The 22,174-nt window shown below is 42.9% G+C and overlaps 1 protein-coding gene across 1 annotated transcript; it reads right to left on the minus strand.

Moving 5' to 3' along the window:
- Positions 1 to 434: 434 nt before the first annotated feature.
- On the minus strand, positions 435 to 12,020 carry bmp16 (bone morphogenetic protein 16). The gene is made up of 3 exons (XM_037087186.1): positions 11,476 to 12,020; positions 4,841 to 5,217; positions 435 to 2,957 (listed from the first exon to the last, which is right to left on the minus strand). The coding sequence occupies exons 2-3, from the start codon at positions 5,208 to 5,210 to the stop codon at positions 1,882 to 1,884; spliced, it is 1,446 nt and encodes a 481-aa protein (XP_036943081.1). The 5' UTR covers positions 5,211 to 5,217; positions 11,476 to 12,020; the 3' UTR covers positions 435 to 1,881.
- Positions 12,021 to 22,174: the final 10,154 nt, after the last annotated feature.

The raw sequence follows: 22,174 nt of genomic DNA on the forward strand, positions 1-22,174 counted from the left end.
GTTGTTGACATATCATTTCAAACCAAATTCATACAACATTGATTTCCCCCAAATCATGAAAATGTATTTTTTTCTGCTGTATAAAAAAAGTGATAAAGTGATTAAAAGAGATATCTAGAATCCATTCTGCAAAAACAGTGTACTCTAATATGTCAGCAAAATCAAGAACTTTAACCTGGCTTTATCCAGTGTTAACACATCTGTTCTGCAAATGTATGCAAATCAATGTATTTTTAATTAGAGAAAGCCTAATTTTCATATTAAAACATACTAATGATAATGATTGTGTAGGTAATCAACTGGGCGAGGTGGTGATATGGTGATATCCATTAGTTAAACATTTTATTTCAGTAACCTGTAGAGTCTCACTTTATTAAGAACTTAAGGGAAAATAGTTGATGCAAAAGAAAGAAGTCACGTGACAGTTGTGCTGTTTGCTTTGTTTATTAGAGGTATATTGTCAAACATTTTACAAGCTGTTGCTTAAATGTTTCCATTTAGAGAGAAAAATGCAACACTGAAAAACAATTATTAGCTCAGCGGAGAACACTTTTAAAGCCCCTGTTTGAAAAGGCACCAAAGTTTTAATATCACTCTTCCGTTTTATTTATTTATTTATTTTTTCTGAACACATGCAGACACAAAGACACCTTGTTGTTACACACTTCAGTAGCTACAATACATAGAGAGCTTTCATTTGACTTGTTAGTTGAGCTTTTTAAAGGCAACACCACTTACGTCTGCTATCACGTGTTGTAACACCGACATGTGTGCAATGATAAGGCGGGAGGTTTGAGTTAATTCAACACACTGAACATTTTGTACAGATGTAGGCTACCATAACTTACTGCATGTGGACGGCGGGCTTTCAGTTCGCTGTATGGTCCGTTGAGTGCACATATCTTAAATATTTTCAAGATTAAATACACCATATTGCTGCTATTTAAATACATAATGTGTCTTTTTTTTAAGTTAGAATTGCCATTCAGTGGAATTATGCATAATCACGACAAGACAACCATCACTTGGATTTTCTTCACGTCTGCAAAAGTAAATGTACAAAAAAGTCTCTTTTTTAAATAATAGTGATAGTAGTACATTCAAACAATAGCATAATAGTTCCTCAGCATTATTGTTGTGTGTGTTTTTTTTTTAAATAGCTTGTGATGTAGGGGTGCTTGTAAGCTAGAGTCACGTTCATAGAAACAGACGCACCCTACTTCATGGTTCAAATACTGCAGAAACAACACTGTCACACAAAGTTTAGACGCCGTGCTAGTGCCATCGTCGTATTGCTTATGATCATCAGGAAGTCCAGTCGGAAAGTTCTGCTCCAGAGCCTCAATGGAAGTCTTCTGCTGCCCGCTCCAAACCTGCTTCGGCTTCACAACAGCTAAACACGCGTGCCTGTCTGAGAGCGAGATGAGTTGCAAACACTGCAATATAGAATAGACGCCTTCTGGTGTTAAAAGCGCTGGCTTCTCATGGGAGCACAAGCAGCCCCATCAGTTGATGGTGTACACAGCTGCATCATCGCGAAATGGGGACGAGGTGAAAAGTCATTCCGGGCAGTTTACCTGCGTCGACCATATTTCCTCGTCTGCCTTTTTTGTCTAATCATTTATCTTGTCGCGTGGCAGATAATGTCTGTTTCTCTCACAATCCTTCTATGTCTTGCTCCTGATGATGATGATTTAGCTGCTATATACCTTCTTTTTTATCTCCTTCATCTCCATGCCTCTTTTTATGCTGCTACATTTGCCTGTATCAGTCTGTTTGCAGTTAGCCGCCATCTATAGTCTCTTCTTTCCCACCATATGCCTTTTCATGCTGCTATCCTTCTCCTATTCCCTTGACGCTCTACGTGAGTGCTCTGGCCCACTACCGGCAGCCGCAGCCCTCCACCACCATGTCCTGGTAGTTCTTCAGCACCACTCGGTCTTGAGGGTCCAAATAGAGCAGGGCGATGGGGCTGAGGGAGGTGGGGACGCAGCAGGCCCGAGGCACTGCTCCATTCACAGAGTTCACCAGAGTTTGCACCATGGCGTGGCTGGAGGAGTTCATGTGGTCGGCCAGAGGAAAGCGACACTCTCCCAGGCAGAAGAAGGCGTCATAGCCGCTGGGCGCAATGATCCACTTGTGCCAGCCCACGTCGTTGAAATCCACATACAGTGGATGGCGGCGGCATCTGTTGCGGGAAAGGCGTTTCAGTTTCGCAGCGCGGCCACCATTTCTTTTAACCCGTCCGCTTTCGCTCCAGCTGACCCCTCCTTTATCACGCCCCCACCCTGGAATAGTATACCCCATTTTTTTGGCCCTTCCCATGGTTTGGGCTCTACTACGGCCTTTGCTGCTGCTCCTCACTCTCTCTTTGGTCCCTTTTCTCCCTCTCATCCTCTGGCCACCACCTGGGGTCCTCCTGCCATGTTTGACTAAGGGCTCTCCACGCCCGTCATGACTGTAAGTCACCAAGAGGGGTCTCTCCTGCGCCCAGCTGTGCTCGTCCTGACCCACAGACCTGCATACCCTCAGGTGTCCGTCTTTGTGTTTCACTGCCTCCTCCCCACCTCCTGCAGAGGAGGTGCTCTGTTCAGGGAGCGAGGTGGAGCTGTTCTCAGGTCTGACCTCCAGGAAGAAGCCCAGGCTGCCAGTCCCAGCAAGGGCCTTATGGAGGAGCTCTGTATTTAGGCTGAAAGCCTCCCAGTAACCACTTGCTTTATGACTGTCGAAGCCATTGGTGAGTAACCTTGTCTCCAGCAGGGTGGGCTCAGGGTCCTCATAGTGTTCAGAGAGGTATATGTTTAGTCTGTGGGACCCAGGACCCAGGGCGGCTCTGTCACTGCGGAGGAGCCGGAGCTCAGCGGAGAGCACCCTCTCATCGTCAGGGATGGAGGAAATATTAAAGGAGATGTGCAGCTTCTTACGATCATCTGCTGTGGGACTGGCACCAAGGGGGTCTGAGAGACGGTGGAAGAAAGACAACAAATTGCAGGAGTTTAGTGTTGATTATGCTAAAATAGCATATATTTACACTCAACAAGACACAAGTCAGATTTGTCATGTGCCAGATCTTTTTTGCACACATCTCAAAAGCAGGAAAGTCCATCTGCCAAGATCAGCAAATAACTCTAACGTACACTATGTCATTTTCAGGAAGAGAGTTTAATCAAGAGAAAGATCTTCATTTACTGATGTTTTCTGATGCTTAAACAAACTGAATAAACACACTCTCTTTGTTGTCATGACTGTATAAACTGAATAAACACACTGACCTTAAAGGACAACACAGTTTCATACTGTTTTACTTTGTTTATATGTGGCGGACCCTGCCACTTTCTAACTTTAAACAGTGTTCTTGGGACCTTATTTGCTTCTGAGAACAGCTTGTTTATTCAGTTATGGGAAAAAACTAATATTTCTGAGTTTGCATTATTACACCGCATAGAAAAATTCTCAGTGTGAATTTCTACTAAAAAAATACATAGTGCCCCGTTCATTGCAGGTTTTTCCTAAAAAAATTGTCTTGATAATCCCTCTCAGTCAACATTTATAATCCACTTTGTGTCATTATTGTCATTGCCATTTGTATTATGTGGCTGCGTTCAGGAGGTTTCTGGGTGTTTGCAGTTCTTGAGAAAGACAGTTGAACGTTGAGTCACTGTCAAATACAGACGCTGTGGGTTGGTGGCTCGCCAACCCACACCTTTGGTTTTTGACAAACCTGGGAAATGAGACACAGCAATCCAAACAGATCCTGCATTGTGTGCCTTTAAGTAACCAGGTAAGAAAGTGACAGGTGACTCATGTTGAGCTACCCCATGTAAGTTCCAACATTTTGTAAACCACCACAAGTGTTCATTTGTACCTAGATGTGTTTAAAGTTAAGGAGGTAAAGGCGCACCCGTCTTGCAGTTATTTTTCCAGGCTGGATGATCAACAACATCAGGGCCTTGTGTCCCTAAATGCGTCTTGTTCACTGCAGGTCAGTTACTTTTAGTATTTTGATTCATTGCAAATTTGCTTATCTTAATATCTATTTCTACGAAAAAAGACAGTTTTGCGTGCACGTGTTGTAGAGGTCTTTTCTCTGTAACACCGGCCCTTGAGGGCTTCACGATATTTTATCCCTGACATGACCCTCCTGATAAGATTAAGAGACTGAGTGTTCAGGTGTTCTGGTCTCTCTCTGGCAATGTGGCGTCTCCCAGCTCTGACCGCAAATGAATGTGCTGCTAAGCAACAAAACCGATGGAATTAAAGCAATTAATTGACTTCGGACTTACATTTTCTTGTCAAGTACCCTTTAATTTGAGGCCTGTACGCGGTTGGTCATTCCTAAACGAGCGTCCATTCAGTAATTCAGTGATTTTAAGAGTTTTATCATTTAAGTTCTTAATGTCCCAACGTGATGCATATTCCTTAAAAAGAAAAGTAGTAGAACATGTTGCTCTGGAGTTATCGGGAATTTGGAGGCAATTGGGAAGGCCCCCTTGCACAGAGGGTGTCAGGTGGGTGATCGCTGGGGGCCCAACAGCACATGTTTGCTCGCCAATATGTTAATCCAGCCATGATCAGAACCTGCAGCGTGGAGTTTATGATCTACTGTACCTACACTCTTATACATGTTTTGACAGAAGACTTTATCATTGTTCCAACACATCTTATCTGAGACTACACAGATAGTACCCTATGGCGTCAAGGCAAACATATGCTACTGTCATAAAAAGGATCTTTATGCTTCATCTGTGACTGATAAAAAAATCAACAGCAGTGCATAAAAAGCTTTCCTGAACTGTAGTTTTTTACATCCATGTACATCATGGTTTTTCACTGAGCTTACCATTGTGGTGAAAGCTGCGTACGGTGTTAGCCTGCTGGATGTGCTGGCTGGGGAAGCTAAATGAAGGGTCCTCCACCAGATGGTACTGCTGCTGGTGGAAGCGGTAAAGATCCAGGAGGTATTGAGGCACTGGCACCCCAGGCCGAGGGTCGGGCTGCGACTGCAAACCCAGCCGGCTCAGGAGGAGACTCTGGATGGTCTGAGCCAGACTGGGCTTCAGGAGGGAACCACCAGCTGGCGTAGGCGACACGGAGGATGGCGCGGGGGACACCCTGCCATGGTCGAGCTCGCTGGTGTCTCCACCCTGGCGACCAGACGAGGCTTGAGGTAGCAGCAAGACCATGAGGAGCAGGAGGTTAGCAGGGAACATGGTGGACCTGGAGAAAGAGGTGAAAAGAGGAGAGGACGTGATAAACATCAAGACACACAAACTTGTGAAGGCGGGTTAATGCACAGTATGTGTTTTATACAGGAGCAATGTAAATCATGTGACATAACGACACAATATAAAGGTTGAGAAATCTGCAAAAGAGATAGCGCCTCTGAGATGCTGCTGGACCCTGTATATCATGCTTATGTCTTCTCCTTCCTGGACACACTAGTTTCTCATTAGTCCACAGCCTTCATGTGGGCATGTGTTCAAGAAATTTACTGTCCACATATCCACATGAAGTTGTTTGCTTGTTACTCCTGGCTGTAGAAACAGTGCCATTTTGTTTTCCCTCCGTTAATTTATGGCGAGCCTCTTACCCCCAGGGCCCATATATCTCCTAGGACACCTGAGCAGGAGTAATTAAATGGTCTCTATATGTAATTTTAATCATGCTGTGCGTGTGTTTGTGTATGAAAAGCCATCTAGCATGAATCAAAGGCTGTGGTCTCTGGTGGCATGTAATGGAGTTGCTGAGGCATGTCACAATGATAGATGTAACTAGATGTTCTCCTTCTCTCTTCCGTCTCAAATCACTGGATTTTTCATTCAGTAACATTTAAAAGAAGTGAAGTAAAGACGACATTACATTTAAAGAGCTTATTAAATTTACCCTGAAATTAGGAAGAAACAGGCCTAGCTGAATGCTGTTTAAATAACTGATAAAAACAAGCCTTAAACAAATCCTCAGAAAGCAACATTCAGATATAGTTACTGTCTATTGTTGTATCTTTGTATCTGAACACCGGCGTATTGTCTTAAATCGGTGTTAAATTCTACATTTTTAATGTTTGGAAAGACTCTTTTGTTCACATTTGGTTTAAAGGGGCACTTTGTAGTTTTGTAGAAGAAATTCAAACTCAAATGCCAACATAGAACTTTGTGGAAAACAAGGTCCCCAGAACACTGTTTGAAGCTCAAGAGGTGATTAACATTTCTTCCCTAAAACTACATACAGTAATGCACCTTTAACTATGTTCAACAGCATTTCATCCCAGCAATCATTCCTCTCTCCATTTAGACTCCCTCAGGTCAGGAGGTCTTGTTCCTCTTGAAGAATATGAACATACTCTCTAGAGTTACGTAGACAGGATGTCTTGCTTTGGAGAGATTAAAGTATATTGAGGGAAGAGAAGAGTGTTTGCCTGCACATACTATTTTCGGAAAGTCATAATATTGAATGATGTGAAAAAAGAGCTATGATGCACTAATCAAATGTAATTTCTATTAGAGATATTGATAAAACAAAGTATATTTACTTTATGTTAGTATTTCCATTTTCTGCTACTACTTCTACTCCACTATATTTATTTGACAACTTTCGTTGCTGACACAAAAAGTTGCTTTTCCAAACAGGAGCTTTAAATATGTTTAATATCAGACACTTAAAGACTTTTACTCAAGTCACTCTAGTATTCCTATGGGTGATTTTCGCCTCTCCCAAAGTAAAAGTTTACCCAAAACACTGGCCACATAATTGCATTTCCTGATCAAGCTGATAAATGATTATGGCCTGTTATTGAAAGCATTCAAGTTGAGTGTAGCTGTGAATGCAGTGATAAAAGCCATGCTCAACTCATGACATGCCCAAAGTGCAATGTTTGTTGTTTGCACATTCGGTCTTCTTGAAACTCTGTTGGGTCCCTAAAAATCTCTTCTGTGGGTTCCTCTCTGAGCGACGACTGTCTGCACCTCTGCAGGACTCTTCCGAGCTTTGCTCACCTGCTTCCTGTTGTTTACATTTCAGAAGCACTTTCATATTCTGTCTCCATCACCATCCTTTAATCTTAGTCTCCCGAGCAAACCAAAACAAATGACTTAGGAAACACGGGATCATGGGAGTTGTAGTCTTCTTTGGCAAACAATCATGACTGCTGTTGAAAATCTTTTTGACGTGACTCAGGCAGAAATGTTGATGGATGAGGTGATGTTTTAAAGTTTGAGTCATGTCAGGTTTAGTCAGCGACCTGCTTCGTCTCTTCCTGACTCTCGTCTGGAAGTTAAAGTGACCGCCGACCAAATGAAACCTACCATTATCTTAAAGTTGCAGTATGAGAGAATTGGCCACCTGTTGAACTCATACTCCAAACTAATGAGGGCAGCATGTCATCACAGTAGCTAAGTGTTGCTCACTGCGCGGCATTCTGTTTTTTTGACTGTAGCTACTGTTAACTCGTTAGCTCGGTTAGCCAAAGAGTTGGTGTTTACACAGCTAGCACAGGACCTTTGGACCACTGGGAGAAAGAGGTTTTCAGGCCCTGGTTAGCGTGCTAACTTCAGTAGATATCTTTGTAACACAATACACAGACGTCTTTGAAATTCTGTTGATAATTGTATTTACTTATTCATGTGATATTTTCAGCTGAAATTCTTCCATATTGCACCTTTTAAGTAAGTCTGGATATCTCTGCTGGATTTGGATGATGTAAGCACACAATTTAAAAATATGTAAAAAAGATCTAGTCGTTTTAAAAGCAGATATGTCCCATACTGTACTTTTGATTCTGACCAAAACCTCACAGATGCCACAACACTGCTTAGACTAAACTTGATTGTGTTTCAGCTGACTCACAACAAGTGATCATCTTATCTCCCTCTCCATGACTACCCTCTGTACGGGAACACGACACACAGCAGGCAGGGGTCACACAATTACCATCTTAGACCTGGCTAACACCCTGCGCCTCTGTAGGTGTTAATAACTGAGCGGGTAATTAGAAACCAGCAAGTTAACGGCCCTCTTGACCCGAAGAGGTCGAGGTGAGACGTTGAAGGGTCAGAGCAGAAGAGTAAAACCTGTTGACCTGTCAGACACGAGACAATTTGAGCTGCAGGTAGAATAGAATCGTGGGTCCATTGTCTCCCAGGTTGATGGACACATATAAATGCTCTTTTTCACTTACTCCCAGTGTTCGTACTTATCTCTTTCCTTGTCCGAGCTCTCCCGTATCTCCCCTCTATCTCTTTATCTCACCCCTCCAAGGGACAGAGAATTGATTAAGCCCTTCACAGCGAGATAACAGAGGAGTTTATGGCCGCACAAACGCATAATGACACTGTAATGACTGCTAATCTCAGCACGCTGTCAGAAAAAGGGTTAGAAAGAGGTCACAGGTGTGAAGGTGTGCGTATTTTTATGTGGTTGTGCATATGTGCGTTGTTCGTGTGGTACGCGGTTCAAAGGGCAGACCTGGGAAAATGAGCAACCTCCGAAAGCGTGGGATCGCTGCTAGCTATCCATTAAGCTCTCGCCGCCCCACCCAGGGCTGTTTCACCTGAGGCAATGCAGCAGAGGACAATTACAGATTAGACGCTCACACTGCACAGCCTCTCCCATATACTGTGGAAGCTTGTAAAGCTGATTAAGGACAACAACACCACCTCTCTCCTGTACTTTCCTCACCTACAAAAACCACCCAGGTGACTCTGAAGGTTCAAAGGTTCAGTCGTCATACAGCAGGGTGTGTGATGGCCAGAGAGGGGCCGAGAAACACAGAGGAGAGGAGGAAAAAAAAGCTTGCCCTACATCACTTTGACATACATACAGCCTCTCTGTTCTCCCTGGGTGTCTGTGTTGTGACTGGTTGTTTCTAATTTAGACGGAACAAAGAGGATCCAGGCCTAATTTAGCATCTTTATGTGTCATGTGCGTCCTGATGTCGACTCATTCCATTTAGCCAGAAAAACTGACATTTTTATGATTACACTTCCCCCAGTTCCTACTTTTATGTCTGTCTACTCCAGCCTCCCAGTACTCTTTTTATTTCTTTCTCCTTCTGGCATGAACGTGGACTAATCAAATGTATGATGAATGGTGAGATGAAGGATTGTAGCAGCAGGAGAAGCAGCAGCAGCAGTGTTTGTGCATCTTTTCCCCTCTCGGCCTATTAGACATATTAGATGTGACCTGACCTCCCGAGCAGACAGTAGCGTGACCCCCGGCGCGCGGCGGACGAGTGTCGTCGCCGGCCGGCCTTGTGTCTTTCTGGACTCACTGATTAAAACCTCTGACCCGACGTCCGTTTCTGACCCCCTCTGCCTCTCTTTTTATCTGTTTATTTCAAACCCTGCTCCCTTTCCCCTTCCTCCTTCCTCCTTGCATTCCTTGAACTTTGTCCCTTTGCTTTGTCCTCCGTGTTGTCGTATTGCGTTTTTCTCCTTCCTCTCTCCTGGCTCATCCATCAGTTTTTCTGACTTTCTCCTGTTCTGGCTTGTTAGAAAGATCTGTTTTCTTGCCTCTCTGCATCTCCCTCTCCCTCTCTCCTGTTAATCTTGCTCTTTTTTTCCTAGGCCCTGAATGAATGGTGTTTTTGCGGAAGAGTGCGGCGCACAGTTGCCGGGCCAGAGGGCCGGAGTGTCACCGCAGCCGGTTGATTTATCCACCGCCGCTGTCTTCATGTTACGCCTGGTCCCTCAACTTTCCCTTCCTGTTGTTCTTCCCGTGTTTCTTTTCCCAAATTCCTCCTCTCGTTCTCCCTGATCCCCCCCACCCTCCTTCCACTTCTCATTTTTCTATGCAGCCGTCTCTTTCTTGCAGAGCATAACATGTGCAGCGTTCACGCCGCAGGGTTAATTTTCTTGCTCCGAGCTCGCTCAGATACTCGAAAATATGTCGTGTCGGACGACCTCCTGAGCCCAGATGTGATGTACGGAGTACGAATGCACACCTGAGAACACTTCAGAGGATACATCTGCATTCACCCAGCATGCTTATAAACTGAGCATGCACGCAACAGTCTGTATAATTAACTGTGAGGTTATGACCGCATGCTTAACTAGTCATTAATGCACGACTTTGAGCCGTGCAGTTAACATATATAATGGAAAAATGTCCAAAACGGTTGGTAGCGGAGTCGTGGTTCTGCTCTCCGAGGCGTAACAGATGAAATCATTAGAACAATATTCCAGGTAGTGCTGCTGTGTGCTTTTATTGGACTCTAATAGAACAGCTCACTAATTCATCCCAGCTGCACCGATTAGCTAATGACCGAGACGTCAAATACATGCACACAGGGACACACACTCAGGAGTCCACGCTAACAACAGTATGGGGTTTAGGCTACGTTGCATTGTGAGCGCTAACACGTACGCAGAAAAACGCGCCAAGACATTGGCGGACTCAAAGCGTTTGAGGGGCAGGGGTGAAGAAAGCCAAAAGGGCACCAGTTGTATGAGTGCGGGGGCGGGCACCAGCGAGAAGAAAGTCATGATATATTTATAGAGAAGAGAGGGTACATCATGTTTTGTCCACCGGAAGGGCACCTTAGAGGGCACTTTATCATGTTTTATCTACGATAGAGGCATCCAAGAGGACAGTTTCTCAAACATGGGGATACCCTCCTGCACCACCCCTGAGACCACTGCGCCATGATATGTAACTGTAAACTGGGTTTAAGTTGAAATTTATTTAGACAAACACACACATACGCGCACACACACACACACACACACACACCCACACTCACTGGTTCGGGCAGAGTAGACCTGGCGCGTCCCTGCTTCCACAAATTAAGTGCAACCTGCTCTCTCCACACACACTCACACACACGCTGTGTTTTGGCTCTTGTCTCGTTTGTGTGTGATCTTGAGGATCAACAGGTTGCCATGTATTCTTCTTCATCCTCCTTTATCTCCCTCAGAATATCTCCTCTCTTCTCTCGGGGCCCCGGGATGCTCCGGAGGTCTCAGCGCCACAAGTGCACTGTGGTTACCGGGAGGCCCCCACTAAGCCACAGCGCTGCACAAGCACCCATGGAAACACTGACATGTCGAACCTGTGACTGCTGAAAGCTCCGGGGCTGCTCTCATCGCGTTTCTGACAGCTGAGCCGACGTAAAAAACAGAACAAAAACACACCTCACCTTCTCTGCTTTTCACATTAAAGCGCCTGAGCGTTCACACTGAAGACCGATTCATACTGTGTACATGGTGAGTTAAGCTCTTTGAACTCATAATGGCCACATTATTCCTGGACAAGTTGCTCACCGGACAAGAGTTTGATTGAGCAACACAGTTTGCCAGCGGTGTATGCATGTGCATGAACGTGTGTGTGTGTGTGTGTGTGTGTGTGTGTGTGTGTGTGTAGTTCCCCTGAGTGACTAATGGTTTCAGCAGCACAGTTCCTGTGGCCTGTGGCTTGACAGACTTACAGATGTGAACGCGTATGTGTGTGTGTGTGTGTGTGTGAAGGGGATGTAGTACTCACGTCCAGGTGTGGTGGGATGTATGCAGAGTCCATGGTTTATCCTTGAGCTCCAGTGTTACGATCCCTCGGCTCTCGCTCCCGCTCCTTTTGGACAGAATGGACAAAGTGGACTATTTTACCTCTTATTCTCTGTCTGTCTCCTCTCTCAAGGCAACCAGTGCCTGTCTCTCCCGTGTCTCCTACGTAAGTGGACTGTAGGTAATGCTGCTCTCTCCATGTTTTCCTCCCCTCTCTGCTCCCTTGCTCAGCTTCTCATCCTGTTGTCAGTGTCAGATAAGCAAACTCTTAAAAACATCCACCGGCTTCCCCTCTGCCTGCCTGCCTGCCTGCCTGACCTCTGCTCATGGGCAACTCCCTTTCTCTGTCGCCTGCACTTCCACCCCTGCTTGTTTGAAACACACTGGGATCGCCGCTGTGCATTGAAGCTGCAGGAAGAAAAATGAGTTGTGTCTGTCAGTCTGCCTGTCTGTCTGTCTGTACTGTATCACCGGCAACAACTCCCTCTTGCTCCTAAACCTCCTTACTATGTCTCTCTCCTTGTCTCTCCACTCTGTTCCTCCCTTTTGTATCTCCTCCCCTTTTCCTCTCTCTCTCTCTCTCTCTCTCTCTCTCTCTCTCTCTCTCTCTCTCTCCCCCACACACAGACACACTTTTTTTGTTGCTTTTTTTCTATGCAATATAAAGTACTCAGCTGGTAAACTCAGTTTAACTCTAATTGACTTTCCTGGCCACTAAGATCCTCCCAAATAGTGATGTCACAAAGACCAACCCCAGTACATTTACAGGCTGTTATCTCTCTCTTTCACACACACACACACACACACACACACACACACACACACACACACACACACACAATCACACTAAAATGAAACTAAGCGCACCTCAAACAGACAATGGTGTACACATGCACACAGTTAGGCACACGATGCATTCGACCTGTCCCAGATAACCCCCGAGGTCAGCACACACTGATTACTTTCCACATGTCCTCCTTTCACAAACTCACCTGCCGCTTCTCGTTGGCACCATTTTATGTTTCGGCCAACGTGCTCGGGGACACTGGCTCCGTCATTATAAATACGAGGCCCCATGACACTGAATAAGAGCAAACAGCCTCAAGACAAAAAGGCATGAATGGATGACTCATAACAGCTGCCGTGAAGTCACCTCAGTTGAGTTTTGTGATTGGATGGAAGTAACCGTCGAGGTAAAAAGGAAAAAAAAAAAAGAAAAAGAGGAGGCTGTACTTCTCCACTACGGGTTGAGGCAAGGTGCATGCGTCCTTCCAGCGCCGAGCGGCGGGTGGCGGGGTGAATTTGTATTCATGGGGTGGGCCCATGAGAAAACGTCTCTTTAGGATGCATCGTCTCACATATTAGATCTCATCTGGAGAATCACTTGCCCACGTCCCCCTGCTCCTCCTCTCTGTCCCCTCCACTTGCTCTTCCCGTCCACTCCCGTACAAACACACACAAAAAAAATCACCCACAGAACTCATTCATCCCGGGGCTGAGTAATTGTCTCAATGCAGAGCAACTTTGCACACAAACGCACACACACACTCTCGCAGCACACACATTTTCTTTTGGAGAATGTGTTTCTTTAATCACTGACTGTCTGGTTTTTGTCATATTCAGGATGCTTTAGTAAAAATATTTGCTGAAATTCTACATTTGTACGTTTTCACTGTCACATCAATGAATCATTGGGTCGGGTGGTGTGGTGAGGACTGAGTGTGACCTTCAGCTGGACCTCATGTCAGCAAACATCCACCACAAGTCCCCCAGTAATGATCTCACGTCCTGCAGCTCCAGCTGACCCCGACCTTTGACCTTTGAGAGTTTATGTGTAAACAATAAATAAATAATTTTTCTTTCACTTTAGATTCAAATCGAGTTTTCTGGCCTTTGTCATCACAAAACAAAGCTGTCGTGTAAGTGGCTCAGGAGAGAGGAGAAAGGAGAGAGACTGGGTCACTTGTCGAGATGATCACTCATGGGCTGTTGTAGGTTCCAGGATGGGCATAGATGCTCGTACCTGCTCAAATGAGATGTTATTATCTTTAAAGTCTTAAAGAGCCTTCTTATTTTTTGGCCGGGAGATAATTTAAAACTATTCATTGTTAGAGAGTAACTCTGTATCTTGTATTTGAGAGTCAAAACACTTGCTTGAGTTACAGTATTTTGTTCAGGAGACAAAACCCAGAGGAATAACTTTAGGCACAGTCACTGTTAGACTGTAATGTTTCTTAATATGTGTTGTTGTAGAAGTCAGAGTTCTCACAACCCCCTGAATGCACCACCAGAGAGAGTTTGACAGTAATTATGGTCCCTGTTCACAGCTGCATTGGCATGATAAAATAATAAAAGCAAAGTAATGGTGACTATAATGACTGCATAACTTCGTCCTGCATGAGCTGAAAACCAACAGCTGCCTGGAAGGTAATAAAACCTGTTTAGAACGTACTATAGTCAGTGGAAATATAAAATACACACAACTCATAAACCTCACTCACCTAAATGTGGGCTATTTATTATAAACTCATACTGAGCAACTTTATTTTAAACTTGATTTCCCACAATATCATATGTGCCAGCTTAAAGGGGCACTATGTAGTTTTGGAAAATAGATTAAAACTCAGAATTTTTATATGTACAACATTAATAAGATAATATAACAAACTCAGAAATATGAATTGTTTCCGTAACTGAATAAACAAGCTGTTCTCAGAGGAAAATGAGGTCTGCAGAACACTGTTTGAAGCTAGAATGGTGGCAGGGTCCGCCACATATAAACAAAATAAAACAGCGTGAAATTGTGTTGTCCTTTAAGATCAGTTTGTTTATTCAGTCATGAAAATAACGGGATTTTTTTTTTTTAATCAAGTTTGTTTAGTCATAAAAAGAAATCAGTCAAAGAAGATGTTTCTCTTCTGATTAAAATTTCTTTCCCAAAACTAAAAAACTACATAGTGCACCTTTTTATTTAGGGAAACTTGTATAAAAGATATATGATGTATGCATCATATAAGTGGAACATGCTGATACAGAATATATACTGTACTTTGAGACAGTAGGGTAGAATATAAAATGTATCTAACCTTCCAGCTATTTTTAAAGGGATGGAAAAGGTGACTAAAACAAAATGCAGTATTATATGTATGAGCATTTGTTCCTTAAAAATGGATAAAGGCTTATAGATATTCCTGGTTCAGACATCACTGCTGAGTTGCAACTCTGGCTTCACCTTCTTCAAATGAGCAGTAATTCCAGCCTCCAGGTTTCCCATCCTCTGGAAAAGCCGTCGGCTGCCTGTCCCGCTGACTTCCGACGGGGGTGGAGAGAAACTTTTAAAGTAATACCTCAACGCCCTCTTAACAAGCCATCCATCCGTCCTGCATCCCGGCAATCCCACCTCCATACCGCTCCGTCCCTCCACGGACACAGACGGCGAGGCCTCGTCAGGTCAGGAGGGGGAGGAAGGTGTTTGGACTTCTTCCCTGTTCATCTTTCTTTCCTTTTCCCTCCTTCAGCAAATTGTCGCACATATTTAGCGCCACTGATCAACGCGGTCGTCAGTCATTCAGCGATGGTGGGAAGGAGGGCAGTAAAACTGGATAGAAAGGTGACTGGGCCTCATCGCAAGAGCAGTAAGAGCAGCTGGAGCAACACACACACACAGGCCCACACACACACACACTCGTGTGTGTGCTCGTGTGTTAAGTAAACACTTCCAAGGTGATAATAAGGGAATTTATGAGGCTCTTATCCCTTCAATAAATGGCTCAACAGTCCACATTGTCTAAACTCTACACTTCACTAAACTGACCGTTGATTGTCTCTCAAAGGTAAATAAGTGATGAAATTATGTGTCAAGTTCACAATTAACTATGTGTACAACGTGCATCCATAGTCTTTTAGAATAAAGACTTTTTACTGCTGAGCTTAATAAAGCTGTCCTCATATCCTTAGTAAATTGTTTTTCGGCTACATGGGTTGCTGTTAAAATTGACAATAATAATGTGCCACACCTTAAACCTAGACAGAGTGATCTTTAGAGGGCTGTATTGCAATGACTGAATCATTATCACCAAGCAGATAAAGCTGTCTCTGTGATAATCATTTCACACACAATATCATTATATCATCATATATATCGTCTGTCCACCCAAAGTACCCAAAACTTTTAGTCGTAGGAACTTCTTTCCCAAGGAGCTCAAAGCCTGTTATACGTTGCTTTCTGTTTTCCATTGTGAAGATTTGCTGCATGAAAAAGCAACAGCTTTTTTGCATGTGTCTAACTTTGTCATCTGTTTGTCTGCTCTATCCTTTCCTCTGTAACTCCGAATTGATGTGTTGAAGCACAGTTTTCAAAATGACTGAAATAAAATCCTGCAAGTTCTTGACCAATCATAAATGTTCAGTGCTGCAAGCCCCACCCCTCATGAAGCTGATTTGAGAGGTGAGGGGCACTCGAAGAGAGAGTAGGGTCCTGCTTGCTGCATGCTAACAAAGACTTGTATCAAGCATGAATTGACTAATGGGAATGAAAATGGCGACTTATTACATTGTTACACAACACAAACACAGGACACACTGAAAAATAATGAAAAGATGAAAGGTATTTGTACACTACGTACGCCACCATACTGCTGTGATCTGTGTTCATATTCGAAAAATCGGGCTGACTGGACCTTGAGCCTGAGTCCAAAGTGTCCAGATTTTCTGAGATTGTAATTCTGGTTGTGTCTGAGCACTGTGTGAAGCATTAGCTCATTGTTTACAGTTTTAGTTCACTCTCATCGCTTAGTGTCATTTTCAATCACAAAAGCGCCACATGTCCACCGTGCGCTACCTGCCCAGAACCAATGACTGACAGATACAGTTAACGGCTTGGTAACTTTAGAAGAGGAACATTAAGCTGCTAAACTAGACAGATATTTCCATCAGGTGTTGAAGAAAACCAAAGCAGAGCTAAAAGGACATTTGTCAGGTGGCGAGAAGCACAACTGATGCTCTGCTGAAAACAATTGTTTGCCAACACGTTTGCCGCATCAACATCTATTCACTCAAAAACGGACGGGCTTTAGTGCAACTGTTTATGTTCCTCTCAGAGAGAAGCTGCTGGGCTCAGTTTGAATTCATGTTGGCGTGACAATGGATTTCATTTGTGTACTCCAGTCAGTGCACAACTCTTTCCTCTTTCCTTTCAACCGAGGAGACAGTTCAGATTAATGAATCTGATTATTCACTGCATCGCGACTAAAAGTTTCATTGTGTTGCAGATGAGTCGGAGAACAACAAACACTCAGCAGCCAGTGTTGGCGCTGTTATAAAAACGAAACCAGTGGAGTGACGCTGATAAACATCAACATAATGTGAAGTTTTGTTTTGGCATTTATAGAAACAGTTGAGCTTAATGACTCGGTCGGACTCTTTCCAAAATCAAATCTTCCTGAGAAGAGCACGTCACGGAACAGAGTGAGTCATGACACAGAAGCCTCACGGCCCCCAAAATAAGCAAAGATTGATGTGCAAACACTTAACGTGATCGATGCCTCACCGGGAAACAGCCTGAATGACAAACATGAAGCGTCATTTCTGTGATGACCTTACATTTACCTTTGTTCTTTACGTGTAATGAAGTTGTTTGTCTTCATAAAGACTTTGTAGGATTCACAGAATTACTTCACTTCTAACAGTCAAATTTCAAAATGTTGTGTGCTGATATTCTGTCCTTTATTTTATCTTCATCACTCGTGTACATGTTTACTACTGTTTGCACTATATATGTTCAGCTTTGTTGTATTGGTAAAAATGACAGTTAAGTTCAAAATCAAATCCCATCAAAAATGCCACAACAATCAACCAGAATAATTAACTAAGTATGTTTCTGAAAAACCACAGATAAGTTAAAACTTAAAACACATCTTAGGTTCAATTTTCCATTTCTTTTCTTGAGGTTTAGGTCCAATAACCACTTGGTTAGGTTGAGGAAAACATCATGGTTTAACTTGAAATACCTGTCGACACAAACACGGCCGGAGAAGGCTCGGCTTTCCATGAAAAAGTCTCAATTTTGGTCGCCACTATGCCGGCTGCAAACTGTCCCGAGTTCTAGTGAAAAATATCCAGTGGTGTCACGCTTAGAAATGTTGACACACAGACTCAAACTGCAAGCATATTTAGTACAAATGTCAGTACGGTACATATTACTATATATGGATATTTTTAAGGACACTTAAAAACAGCTGTTTTGTGTTGACAAAGCTGGGTGTCTTTTGAAAGACCTGCAGACATCTCCAGCCTTGATGGTGGCAACCAAAACAGGTATTATAAGCCAAAGCGTGTTGTTTTCCTAAACCCTAACCAAATGTTCTTTGTGCTTAAATCTAAGCAAAGCATTGTAGCAGGGGAGAGATAGAAAATGAAACCTTAAAAAACTTAAAGTTTCGATATTAAGAAACTTTTCTATCTAACATTTATTCTGGCAGCTGGGCTAATCATCCTGTTACCACATGACTAATACATAAAGACATGCTGTTAAACCGTATCCACTCGGTGGAGGAAATTATCATGTATATACTTGTACACCAGGACTGCCCTGAGAGAAAGATTTCAATCGAAGAAACTGTCCAAATTAGATAAAGAATCAACTCAAAATCAATTAAAATGTCTCAACTGGGTTTAGCGACATGCATTTTTACAATGACTGACATCAAGCATAGGTAGTCCCACTACATTTCCTTCGACATGCACTGTCAAACACAATAGTTCGTAGTAATGAGATGAACACAGTCTGATAATATAGAATATAAACAGATACAGTATATGTCCTGGAGCTGATCCAGTCAGCATTAAGTGAGAGACACAGCAGAATGATGAGAAAAGTGTTTAGATTGCCAGCTAGATGCTTCCAGTAAATACTTGGACACTGTTTTTAGACACTGAGCGGACCTCAGAGGGGAATGACGCTGCAAAAAAAAATAAATAAATAAAAGACGAAGAAGGAGAAGAAGAAGAAGAAGTAGGATGATTTGTGAGCGTTGCGTGCTGGGAAGGGCAAATGAATGTCAGAACGAGGAGAGCAGAGAGAGGAGAGTGGGAGACAAAGACGAGATGCCATCAGATGTTTGCATGTTCGAGTCTGCTCCACTGAAATGACCACGCACCCCACACATGAATGTACACACACACACACACACACACACACACACACACACACACACACACTGACAGACTATACGCAGACATAGTCACACAAACAGAGACTGACGTTTTTCATTCACCGGCGAGGAATTCCAGTGAGCTTTTGCAGCGATAAGATTTCATTCCTTTGTCCTGAGGTCACTGTTTCTGGAGAGCAAGACATGGCCAGCCAATGTGTGTGTGTGTGTGTGTGTGTGTGTGTGTGTGTTTCTCATGCCATCATCTCATGCCCCTTCTGCTGCCCACTGAGTCACACCCCTCCTACCATTTCACAGAAAGATAACAGGAACTGTGCTTATCAAAAGGGAAATTTTGGACTTAATTTCTCAGAAACCAAAGAAATATGAACCCTTTTAATAGAAAGTCAATTAATAGTAGCCTGTTGGGGTCTTCGATGGCTGTAGTGCCGAGTCAGAGGTGAGCATACACTTTCTGGCAACTGTTTTTGAAAGGACAATAAAGCATCGATTATGTTATCTGAAGTAATATGTAGAACCGAAAATAAGGAAGCATTGGTATCGCTTGCAATTAGCTCTTCACAGCATCTTCACAGTGCGTCATGTTGGAATGTGGGAGCAACATGGACACCAAAAAGAAGTTACTTTGCATTTAATCACTGAAAGAGACTAAACAAGATGTTGACAGCTGTTTCAAATACTTGTTTTAGTGTGATTTAATGTGAACTTGGCAGCTTGTATTCCAAGATTTGTATACACATATACACAAATACATATATTTGTATCTTGCAAATGTGAGTAATTCTTAGATTTTTACAAACAAGGTTTATCAAACGTTCAGGTTGAATCCTCTGCTCCTTTTCTTTTCACGGACTAATACTAAACGTATTAACACTCAAAGTAGACTTGCTTTTTTGTACTCATTATGCTGCAAAACAATGTTTTCTTTCATCATAACGCTTTATTTCACTGGTCCATTAATTATGAGTGATCTCCCGGAAAGAGATACATAATTTGGTTTTAATTTTGAGTGCTGAGTCAGTTCACAGCAGGTAAAACGAACATCATGGCAGCTTTCTTTACATTTCATACTAAATTACATAACCATTAAAGTAAACATTACTAAAAAAGCATTGGGGGAGACCAGAATCTGTAATATTATGGAAGGATAAGGGAATATTAAAGGCGCAATACATAGGAAACTAAAAAAGTTTAAAATATTATCAATGTTATAATGTTATGTTGAAGATGTGTATGTGTGGTTTTGTAGCGACATCTGCTGAAGTTAGCGTGCTAACCAGCAAGCTCCAAGGGACAATGTACCTCAAGAGGTGATAGTCTGATTGTGAACTACACCAACACTCCCCAGTGCTCTGAGGTTCAACTACAGGCAGAATCGACAATACAACTGCTAGCTGCACGGACAACTGAGCTTACTAGCTAATCTACAGTTAGCATCAGTTAGCATCAGTTAGCATCAGTTAGCGGTCTCGCTGGGGATACACATGTGTCTGCCAATAATTACACACAGCGTGGATCAAGTAATTTTCGTATTTTTTTATGCTGTCCAGTGATCTATCTGCCAGTGGGCTACGATGATAAGAGTAGGCGTAATAATATCTTAAATCCACTGCAGATGAAACTTGATGTTATACATGTGCACATATTGGAACTGGTATCTGCAACTGTCTAAAATAAGTTGTAAAATATTGGCAAAAAATCCCCACAGCATCGTCAAGCTTATCGTAAACTATGATTGTGGTGGAAAATATGTTTAAACAAATAAATGCGGAATGAAAAGCAAAGGGAAACAGGAAGTTTCATGGTCGTCGTCGTCCTCCTCCGCACATCTCAGTCATATCGTGTTCTGCAGATGCTAAAGACAAGGTCATTGACGAGGCAGAGATAGAACCTTTGTGTGTGTGTGTGTGTGTGTGTGTGTGTGAGAGAGAGAGAGAGAGAGAGAAAGAGAGAGAGAGAGAAAGAGAGAGAAACCATCTTGTAAGGTGGTGTGCATTCATTATCTGGCTCAAGGACACTTAAACCGGGATGGACTCGTCTTTCATTCAAAAAGCCTCCTACACACTCCAGAAACTACTACTGCTGCTGCACGAATTCATTCAGTAATTCAGTGACCAGAGGGAATGTATGCGCGCGCACACACACGCACACACACGCACACACACACACGCGCGCACACACACACACACACACACACACACACACACACACACACACACACACACACACACACACACACACACACACACACACTCCCATCTAAAAAATACCTTTCTTTATTGGTGCACACTGTAAAAACGTCACCTTGTGGGTTCATAGGAGGTGGGCTGTGTTCTCCCCTCCGTCTCGGGCTCCTTATTAACTTCCTTTAATTCATCTAGAAGAAACCTGCTGTTCACTAAACATCAACCAAGTCTGTGTCGTGTGTAAAAGCTGTTGCAGCGGTGGATGCTGTGATTAAGGAAAACATTTAATTAGGGTGTAACATTTATAATTTCAGTTCAGAGTCGTACTCTCTTGTGCAGTCTAACCCACATGCATCAGCTGCACTGGTTTGTAGTGTATCATTTACAAAGTTATACTATATCCAGCTGTCAAAACACAGTCTTGCAGGTCATGTACCAAATAACACGGAGTAACCACTGTAACCTACATATACATAACATGTTTTGTAATTTCCATAAATACTGAAAATTGACAAATGTTTATCAGCAGCAGACTAAACTGTTTTTCTGTTAACACAACATAAATGTTTGCATCTCTGAGATTAAAAGCATAGCAGCAACTCTCTCTCTTTCTCTCTTTAAATGAAAAGGAAACTCTCTTTCTAAAATTGACAACACTGAATAAAAATGTCAAAGCGATCGGCTGTTTCTCCAGATTGACCCCATGATCAAGTCCATTGGTTTTTCGGAGCTGTGGCAGGATATCCTGATTGGATCTGACACGTTTTGGTAGAGTCTTGTCAGTCACAAGGTAGCCATGGCCTAAAGCAAATTCCTGCTTCTATGCATCTATTGCAGAAGACAATTTACAAAATGAACAACACGCTGTGGTGAGGAGGACTTGAAACAAGCGACTGAGACCATGAGCTCATTAAGAAACTGTTTACTGACTTCATAAATCAACTTAGAAGTAGAGTCATTTTCTCATAAGCTGACATACAATTGGATTTCTTTTTGAAACCAGCAGAGACGCCCCTGTTAAAGTGTGTTGTTTTCCTAATAAAGTAAATGAAGGTAGTGACTTCATTTTTGAGACCCAGAATCTTTGTCCATACTTTATACAGTCGGTGTTAACGTCATGCTCTTCTGAATCTCTGTGACGTTAAAGGAGGAGTTCAGAGATTGTGGATTAACCATCTCACGACTCAGATTATTTTACTGTTTACATTTGTCATCTGCGAAGCACTTTGAAATGCACCGACCAGTTTGAACGGTGCTCTACAAATAAAGATTGATTTGATATGCGATCAGTTCATCTCACTTTCTGTGGGTCAGTTTGTTTTGA

The sequence above is a fragment of the Acanthopagrus latus genome, chromosome 2 (assembly GCF_904848185.1).
Source record: "Acanthopagrus latus isolate v.2019 chromosome 2, fAcaLat1.1, whole genome shotgun sequence".
Taxonomy (NCBI): domain Eukaryota; kingdom Metazoa; phylum Chordata; class Actinopteri; order Spariformes; family Sparidae; genus Acanthopagrus; species Acanthopagrus latus.

What these genes read in the sequence shown, in the direction of transcription:
- bmp16 (XM_037087186.1), bottom strand. Translation starts at nt 5,210, where the DNA reads ATGTTCCCTGCTAACCTCCTGCTCCTCATGGTCTTGCTGCTACCTCAA. An exon ending in ACGCAGCTTTCACCACAATG is followed by an intron (nt 2,958 to 4,840) that starts GTAAGCTCAGTG and finishes ACCGTCTCTCAG; the next exon opens with ACCCCCTTGGTGCCAGTCCC.